The sequence below is a fragment of the Lingula anatina genome, chromosome 1 (genome assembly GCF_051362555.1).
Source record: "Lingula anatina isolate TDL-2025a chromosome 1, LinAna3.0, whole genome shotgun sequence".
NCBI lineage: Eukaryota > Metazoa > Brachiopoda > Lingulata > Lingulida > Lingulidae > Lingula > Lingula anatina.
In genome coordinates this window covers 3,585,422-3,595,068 of record NC_141767.1, presented here as the reverse complement: position 1 = coordinate 3,595,068, position 9,647 = coordinate 3,585,422, and the positions used below count along the sequence as shown (strand labels likewise).

The 9,647-nt window shown below is 37.2% G+C and overlaps 1 protein-coding gene across 2 annotated transcripts; it reads left to right on the top strand.

The window, feature by feature from the left end:
* Window positions 1-1,622: 1,622 nt before the first annotated feature.
* Window positions 1,623-9,569, top strand: LOC106151124 (uncharacterized). 2 transcript variants are annotated; one of them, XM_087002359.1, is made up of 14 exons: window positions 1,623-1,810; window positions 2,901-3,075; window positions 3,287-3,386; window positions 3,634-3,709; window positions 3,930-4,039; window positions 4,262-4,379; window positions 4,825-5,017; window positions 5,230-5,419; window positions 5,597-5,707; window positions 6,104-6,225; window positions 6,521-6,607; window positions 6,814-8,130; window positions 8,432-8,608; window positions 8,895-9,569. In XM_087002359.1, exons 2-14 carry the CDS (start codon window positions 2,959-2,961, stop codon window positions 9,081-9,083), a joined length of 2,907 nt encoding a protein of 968 aa, XP_086858485.1. In that variant the 5' UTR covers window positions 1,623-1,810; window positions 2,901-2,958; the 3' UTR covers window positions 9,084-9,569. The 2 variants fall into 2 exon arrangements, with proteins under 2 accessions (XP_086858485.1, XP_086858484.1); XM_087002358.1 differs by having other exon boundaries at window positions 4,259-4,379.
* The last annotated feature ends 78 nt before the right edge of the window (window positions 9,570-9,647 follow it).

Sequence of the window (9,647 nt, the reverse complement as noted above, 5' to 3'; positions counted from 1 at the left end):
TGCCTACCGCCATTCCCAATGCTAGGCATGGCAAGCGACGATTTTAATTTGAGAAACGGGGGACTTCACTTGCTGCCCATGGTCATGTTGGCCCCGTGTCGGAAAGGGCCGTGTTATCTTCAGTGTGAACGCGGCATTTAACACAGGTAAAACGCAGGTCTAGCGTGACATCTGCATATGAAGTGGCTATCGTCACACTGGCCAACAGGATGCGGCCTATCTCCACACGGAAGGTTTTGATCTAATATTCGCATTTCCTTCTTGATGTGTGGTTAATTTGGTATAATGTGCTACGCACCAAAGCCTCTGCCCGCCATGGTACCCTAGCCACATACATCACCGAAATTAAGGAAGAACTGTCAACTATGGCACATTGAGGGCATCGATTAAGGTACGTAAAATGAGATAACAAAAAGGACAACATCTTAATCATAATTATCCCCATAAGTCTTTTTGCAGAAATCGGCCTTTCTATTTCTTTAATTCTGGCCACTACCTTAATTGTAAGTGTTTACATTAATAAGTATCAGGATGTCCTTGTAATTAACATTACTTACTATACTGACCACCGTACTCACAGGATGATTGGGGGGGGGGGGGGGGGGGGGGGGGGGGGGGGAGGGACTGGCCAAGGCAGCAGTCAGTATTAAAATGAATTTTTTTACTGAAACTTAAAATCTCTCGAACCATCTGTCCGTTTTCCATGCTCAACCTTGCTTTAAAAAGCTCATAATCACACAATTACTTCTTGCACAGTGTACAGTTTGATACTTTTTTTTTTCTTTTTTAGACTTATATATTCAATCTGATTCTTGACAAACGAATACCATTTTTAAATCAAAAATATACTTTATTTATGTATTACTTATAAACCATCTCTCTCCCTCTCTCAGTTCAAAAAGTGCTCAATTGCACCACATATAAGGTACATAAATTTTGTGTGATGAGCTGTTTAGTATAGAGCACTGTCAACACATGATGGTTTAGAATTTATTTAATTAAATCATTGCAATAAACATCTTTGCAATTGTACCTTGAATAAATGATTTTTATGCAAACGCGCACGAGAAATATGATTTTGATCTAAAGTATAGTGTAACGTACTGTCTAGGTTTTTTCATTGAATCATTATAATTGCCTTTCGCTGGAAACTGGAAACGATAAGAAAGAAAAACAATTTAAATCTACAGTAGCTTCTTAATGGTTTTAAGTGTCTACATTCAAAACGTGACTTCTGGGGGCACATGTTCAGTTCGTGGAAGAAAGTTTTCCTTATATTTATGTACAATGTTTTGTGGTCGGCCGGTCAACAGGCTAATTAAGATGCGCATTTAGATTACGAAGAACACTCAAATCTTACTTAAACAAAATGGAAAATATAGTTTTGTAAACGTGTATTTCTTTGCGCAAAATCCAATAAAAGTCAGTCAAATGTGTGCACTATGACTACAATGAACATTAATTAGAGTAATTGGGGCATAGAGCGCTGGTTATTTTTATTTATAATTAAACTGACTGCTATGCAGCCCGCGAAAATGTAACATTATAAGGTCTTACAGGGGCTCGGTACCTGCTAAGGTTACCTTGGCCGGGGTAAACCGCAGAAGCTTCTTGGCAGCCTCTCCCCTTTAGTCCGTGTAGGAGGAAGCGGCCTGGACAAGATAGTAATCGAGAATTAGTCTAAATGAGGAGGAAATAAATTTAACGATGTTCAACTGTTAGACAGCGCGGTGGAAGGATATATAAGAAGCAGTATTCGGAGTGATTGACATCGACCCTTCGTTGGGAAATAAGAAAGACAGGTCGACTGGTAAGTTGGATATTTTCTTTTCATTCTCGTGTTTTATTTTTTTATATTTTTTCGATGTGTGAGTACATGAGTAAATTGATGTTTTGTTGTTCCTTTTTTCATTCTATACAGGTGATGTTTTTATAAAGAGTGTACATACGAACCAAATCTTATTTACAAATGTCAAACACTTAGTGTAACCTTTGCTTTTTGATCCGAGACATAATGAAAAATTAGGCACAAGAAATGGGTGAACCAGCCATTTGATGCTGAAACTGAAAACTTGAGTGAAGGGAATCTATATTTTTTACCGGAAGGATTCCTCTTTTTTTCTTCTAATTTGTTTTTTTTTCTTAGAATAATTATTGGTTAATAAGGGGTGGTATTACTTCAGTCTTGAGTTGATATATTTTAAACTTTTTTTATTTTGACAAATTTTGCAAGCTCAAATGAGTAAATTTAAGCCTTATATTCCATATGCTTTGGGAGTATTTGCAATTACATTTTGTTGTTTACTGTATATTGGTTCGCCTTTGCGCTGCCTAAATGTTTTTGAACATTTAGGGATTTCGTTACATGAAAAAAAAAAACAAAAAAACAGATAGCATTTTTGCATTGTGATCAGTTTTTATATAATGTAAAATTTATGATTTACTGAAAAAGAAGTTATTGTTGCAAAATTGGCAGGATTTCAAAGATACTTTGGCTCTTTTACCAGATTTCCAAGGTCAAATGGGCCAATACAGTGAGTTTTAATTTAAAAAAAAAATAAGTTCAGAAACCAACGTATGCAGTGATATGGAGATTCATGGTCACCTATTTGACTCCCATATGCTGCCTGAATAAGGACATTTAGCGTATCTTCACAAGTACTGCAAACATTTTATGCTAAATTTGAAAACTTTTTCATTAGCACACAGTAAGCGCAACCCAGACCCTATGCTGGAAGGATTTCCATTTTTCAGTTTTATTTATTTGTTTATTTATTTATTTATTTATTTATTTATTTATTTATTTATTTATTTGTTTGTTTGTTTGTTAATATTATTATTGTGATTTTTTAATGATCTTGATTTGACTTCTGATGGGTAACGCCCCTCTGGTTCTCCAGTTGTAGGTATAAAACAAAATAATCACAGCAGTGTGAAGAGAGAGACCTTGCAGCCAAGATGCAGTTTCTACTGTACCTGTGTCTAGTTGGCTTGGCGTCACGACCAATATCGTGCGAGAAAGAAGAAGACAGTGTATCAAAAGACAAGCCAGAATTATTTTCAACTGACATGCAGGTTAGATTTATAGAAAAGTGCCCTACAGTATCATATCACAGTTGCCTATAAGATTAAATTAAAAACCTTATAAAAATATGTTTTTGATGTTCGAAAAATAAATAAGCGTGGGATCATTTTATCATAATTCCTATAGACAGTTGAACTCATTTTGCACATACTGTCGATTGTCGTAAAAAGGTGATAATTTATTATATCTTTTTGGTTTCAGTCCAGCACACTTCATTACTATTATGAAAGTGAGGCAAAGTTGTTCGGCCCGGCTGATGAAACTTTTCGGCTCTCTGCTTACGTGGATGTAGAGTATCTGGGTAGGTATGAACCAATATATACTGTAGCAATGTCCTGGTTTAAGTAAATCTATCCAATGTATATGCTTATAGATAGTTGGATAGATTTTTTAAGATTGGATTATTACAAGCCCGATATATATATATATTGATCGATCTAATGTTTACTAAGTCTCGCACTGTTTTAACAGATATTCAAAGAAGCGAGTTCGGTAACGTAGTTGAACTGTGTATATGTATCTTCATTAGATTTCTTTCCATCTTACAGGCACAGGTAAAAGCGGCGCTTCTACCTTTATGATGTTCATCCACAACGTTTATGTACTAATGACAAAAGCAAACAGGTGAGAACAAACTTTTAATGTTAAACGATAACTAGGAATTTTGTTTAAGCATTTGCATTGTGCAATAAAAAGTTTGTGAAGTATGTCGGTATTGGACCGTGCACTTGCATAGGCGTTGTAAACTATGTCAACATTTACATCATTATTAATAATTATAATTAATAATTATGTGTTCCGGTGCCACAACAAAGATTATAATCACATGTCTTTGTCATTATAGTACCAGCGGTGAGCCAGTATCAGCGGATGACTTGTACAACGAGCCAACGATGTTCGTTCAGCTGAAGAATGGCACCATTTCTCATGTCAGTTTCACGAAGAAAGATACAGGTAAAAACTGCTCTCGTCAATGAATAACTCTAATTTCCAGGTTCTCAAAACAGAAATGTCCGAACTTTAGAACTCAACCTTTAAAAATGAAAAGGCTAATGGAAATTCATTAAAAACTGTATCATAGATTCGTTCTGTATACCTACTTGCCCTTTTCTATAAACATTATACCTGATGATGTTTTTTATCACCCGCCATTCCTTATATAATATTTTTTAGAAGACGTCGATGTAATGAACTTCAAGCGCTCCATAATTTCTGCCCTGCAAACTAACCTTGTCCGGGACAGGGAGAATGTTGTGGAAATGGACATTTTGGGCAAGCACAAATCACATTACAGGTGGGTGGATATTCAAAATAAGTAATGGTTTGATGGGGTCAGCACAAGTGACAATGTCAGCACATGTCATTCGTCCAGTTTCTGTAACAATGATGAGTAAGTTTTTGAAGCGGAGGCATGATTTTTTAGGTGAATGTTTAAGTCTCCCCATCCCTTTTTTTAACTAGGGCAAGTATCTTCGTACATGTAGCACTAATTAAAAGAGAAAAAAACACGTTTTCGTGGGTTTCAGGGTGCGCTTTCGTTTTTCTTTTGTGTAAATAATGGGGGGTTAATTTCGCCATTTTGTAAGGAAATTATACCTTAAATAAAATTTTTACAAGGCTTCTATATTGTGAATGTCCAAGATTTCAAAAAATGCATGATACTGGCAATAAATATCTTGTAGCTGAAAAACATATCGTTTCTGTGTTAAAATGTGCTAATTATTGTTCTTTATCTTCAGAACGTCCAAGCTGCAATTGGGGACAATAGAAATCAAGAAGCACGTGTCCTCCAAGGACATCTATGATGACCACGGCCAGGAGCTGGACAGGGACGAAGTGGACATTGAGTCAGACGAAGTCCAGCACATCACTGGTGGAGTTATGACTGACGTCACTGGTCACTTAAAGGTGCTTCCTAAGCCGGACCATCAGGTAAGTTAAGAAGATATTGATTCAACACCTCTATAAAAATGTAAAATTTGTAAAAATTTAAAGGGTTGCGACAACGATTTTCAGACGATACCCACTGCAAAATTAGTTTTGTTCAACATTATTTTTAACATAGCTGTTAAATGAAGAAATTCTTCTTTTCGTGTTATTTCATGGGGATTGACTCGAAATTATACTGTTTTTTTTTTCTTTAGGTGGACTCTTCCTCCATGACTGATAATGACGGCAGCAACGTTGACCTTGGTGCTTATTTGAATTCAGATGTGAAATTCAAACTGACTTTGCGAAAGCACGTGAAACGCTCCGTCAGCGGCCATGAACGCTTGGAAACAGCACAAAAGGCACACTTCCAGAAGAGATCTTTGATTGGGGAATTCGATCCAGGTTGGTATTTTGGAATAAACCACTGAATTGGATTCATAAGAAACTTTGTAAGCCTATAGTGTCGTCTGACAACAATAATCAATACGGTTCTGAATTATACAAGGCATTATATATATAAAGTTTTAAAATCCATCATTTTAGACTTATTCTTACTTACCATTTTTATTTGTTGTTCAGATGCAGATGATAGAAAAAGATGGCTCATTTTGAGAAAAGATTTCGATGGAGAAGACAAACTCAGTCAAATTTTGACAAAATTCACTCAGAATCCAACAGAAGCATCCACATGTAAGTGTCATAATACTAAGTGACTGTTGAATAGGCTCTACTACGTGGGCGTAAATTGTAACCAATTCTGTACACATTTTAGTAATTGGATCAGTTAAATAGAATCAACCCACCCTTAGACACTTGTATATAGGTTCAAAGTCAATAATCTCGTTTGAAATCTCTTTAACAATCAAAGGATAATGTGACATTTAGTTCACACATGCCTATGTGAAATTTTCACGTAAGATTGGATTACTATTTTTACATATTTCATTTGATGTACTCATATAATATGATTTCCAATGCATGAAGTCCTAGTAATTTTATTATTTCAAGTAGTTTCGACAGATTTATGCATCCTATACACTTCATTTATTGATACTAATAGACTTGTTGAATATTCTGCCATTGTAGTGACCGGTTTGACTGAGATCCTTTCTTTGGAAAACAAACTTGGTCTCGTTCACGGCAACATTTCTAAGGAAGACGCCAAAAAGCCAGCTCTCGCCACTCAACTTATTAAACTGACAAAAGATGTATGTAAACAACATATATTATTTTTTCTTTATTGGTGCTATCGTTTTGATTAAACTTCTAGTAAACCTAACAATACAAACCATCTCTCCTGACATTAGATATAGCATCATCAAAAAGTTTGTATCTAATTCAATTTGACTTTTAAGCTATTCTTTAATATTTTTTCTTCTCTCTCTTTTGTATATTATCTAATTGGAAAACTAGGCAACTATTTTATCCAAAATACAACTTAGAATAATGCATATGTGGTTGAACTTAGGGGAATTAATAAATATGACTATAAAATTGTTTCAGATGGTTTCTAAATGCTCCTCCAATTGGGAAGTTTGCAGAGAAATTCTAGATCTTTACATTACTGCAGGCGGCAAAGACGCCGAAAATGTAAGCCTCCTTTTTTTCATTTATTCATTCCTTTTATCCTGTAGTTTAGTAGAAATAGACCAAACGTTTGTAGTTTAATAAAAAAAAAAGTAAAACCTTTCAAAAGACAATGCGGCTTCTAATGTTAAAAGTAATAGAACCATTAGTAATGAATTTTGTGTTAAAAACATGAACACTGGTTAAATAAAAAATTATTTTCGATTTAGGTTCTTTCCGGTCTGGTGCTAAGCCATCCTTTATCCACCGAGCAGAGGCAGGAGCTGGTACAGAAATTAACCTTCATCACAAAACCTACGAAACACATTCTGAACTCTGTGAAGAAACTTTGGGAAACGCTGCCGGCTCAAGATGCGTCTTTTCATGGACCTATCATTCTATCTCTTGGTTCACTTGCTTCAAGACCAACTGTCAGCACGGGGTTCCAGAAAGAGCTGGTGGAACTGCTTCGACAACATCTGAAGGCAAGCCATGAAGCTGATAACACAGAGCAACTCAGTGACGTTCTGGAAGCCATTGGAAACTTTGGAGACAACAGACTGACGGAGGATGTGTTGGACATCGCCAAGCAGAAAGATCAGCCATTGTGGACGCTGGTTGGTACCCTCCATGCTCTGCGGAGGAATATGCACGTGTCTTCTGTCCAGCAATGGCTCGTAGATCTGTTAACCCGACCTTCTTCCAGCTGTGAACTAAGACAAGCCGCTGTCGTCACCATCAAGGGAGAACTCGCCTACAGAAATCTGGTCGAGGCCAAAAACAAGGTGTGGCCCAATGCGGACAATTCTGAGGTGGACAACATTTTGTATAAGGCGGTTCTGACTGAGGATGAAGGGTTTAAATGCGCATTGGAGGACATTAAAGAATACTTTAAGCTCAAGGGTGTCCTTATTCATGTAAACGATACCGAGGAGCACTCCCGTTCTAAGAGAGGAACTGAGCACGTGAGCTGTAGCACGTGGGGCACGTATAGTGGAAGATATTCAGAGCTTCTTTCAGCCAGCCAGTTCTCATCCGATAATTCTCAGTTCCCAAATAACAGGCATTGCCTAACTCATCTTAAGTATGGACCATCTAAAGCCAATGTCTACATCAAGGCCGGGGTGTTTGCCGGTGAAAACACGGCGACTAACAGGTGCAAACTGTATGGAAAATCCATTGCCAAACTGAAGGTGTTCTCCAAATCTGTTGACCTGGCAACAGCCGAAGCTTACAGACAGAAGATTGGTTCCAGTAAGACAAGAGTGTATTTAAAGGTGTTCGGAAAGACTGTTTTGAACATCAACCAGGCTGGTCCACTCTCCAAGACCTTCCCAGTTTACAAACCCTCGCCGATTCGCATCGAGGTCTTCAGAATTTACATCTATGTCGCCAAAATAAGTGTCACTATTAACCTGGCGCCTCGCGTCGATTTCACCGTAAAGGCCGGGTTCTGTTCCGGATCATCTCAGCCGTGTTCCCATTGCCTGACAATGACATTGAAAGCAAGTGCCCGAGTATCAGGAGGCGCAGAAGCAAGTTTAGCAGTAAGTCACTTGAACTCCATTTTAGCTTGAAAAAGTATGCCTTTCTCAATTTTCTACGTCCTCATTTCATATTGATTTCTCGAACGCAAGGTTTGCCAGTAGCAGATATTTAATGAAAAAATGTAGAAGCAAACACTTGGTGTGAATAATTTTAAATACCTTTCATTCAGTTGATTTTCAAAATGTCGGTTCTTTTAATTTGGGCAATACCCTTGCTGTCAGTACTAACATAAACGTACACTGAAGTATCTATTGGTGTTGTGTTTCATGTATTGATTGTATATTTGCCTTCTCCTTTTAGTCCTTGGTCCGTGGCGGTATTACCATCGGCGTGAACCTCAATTACTTGCTTGAAGGCGTCGGTAAACTGTATCCCGGAGTCTGTTTCAAATTCTATCACGGCCATGATAAGATGAGCGCCAGCATCCAAGCCTGGTACCAAATTAGGTCAAAGGTCAAGGTCAAGGTTAAACTGTGGGTAAGTTCAATGGCCATTGATTTTAATAACAGCTTGATATCAACAAATACTAGGTTGCTAACAAGTTTTAAAGGATTCAGTTTTGTTCATTTTCAAAACTGATTGTCAGACTTAACTGTCATGCGTAAATCGTCAGTAATCTTACTCTGGTAGCTACCCAACAAGCACAATCAGCGCACGATAGTGACGTCATTATAAAGTTTGAAAAGTGCACGCCTTGCTCAGAAAACGCCACAACACAATTTAATTTCCCCAAAACTGATCATTACAATACATGCCTTTTCAGCCCCCTAAGTTCAAGGTAGAATGGAAATGGGGAAGCAAAAAAACGTGGAAACCCGAGAAGCTTTCCTGGAGTTTCGGCAACGCAAGCAGAAAACTCATCGCCAGTGCAGGAACCTGCTCTGCCTCTTCAAGCGGCTGCACCAGCTTTGCTTGCAAGTTCTTCAAAAAGTTGCCATTCAAATCGGGTTAAACGAAGTACCCGGTTCTTATTCTAGCATTAATCTTTTACTTCCCAATCTTTTTAGAATAATCAGAATAATAATAATTAGAATAATTATAAAACCCGAGAAGCTTTCCTGGAGTTTCGGCAGCGCTAGCAGAAAACTCATCGCCAGTGCAGGAACCTGCTCTGCCTCTTCAAGCGGCTGCACCAGCTTTGCTTGCAAGTTCTTCAAACAGCTGCCATTCAAATCGGGTTAAACGAAATGCCCGGTTCTTATTCTCGCATAAATCTTTCACTTCCTAATCTTTTTTAGAATAATCAGAATAATGATAATTAGAATAATAATTTATGATTATAAACTTGAAGGATAATTATATTTCACTTTCTTCAAAGTATACCTTTTTTCTACATTATTGGTTTTAACTAATTATATTCATTGTTTACAAATTTGAACTTTTTTCTCGTATGTAACGCTTTTCTATCGCTTGTTGAATAAAATGAATATAAAAATAATTAGCTTTTTTCTTTCACTGTGTCCGGTATTGATATTGGCAATGCTCCAATAGATATATTCCACAGCTCACTTTCAGT

Bases quoted from the DNA above. Each gene is read 5' to 3' on its own strand.
- LOC106151124 (XM_087002358.1), top strand. From the start codon at position 2,959: ATGCAGTTTCTACTGTACCTGTGTCTAGTTGGCTTGGCGTCACGACCA. The intron at 3,076-3,286 runs GTTAGATTTATA...TTTTGGTTTCAG, and splicing joins TATTTTCAACTGACATGCAG to TCCAGCACACTTCATTACTA. The intron at 5,018-5,229 runs GTAAGTTAAGAA...TTTTTTCTTTAG, and splicing joins TTCCTAAGCCGGACCATCAG to GTGGACTCTTCCTCCATGAC.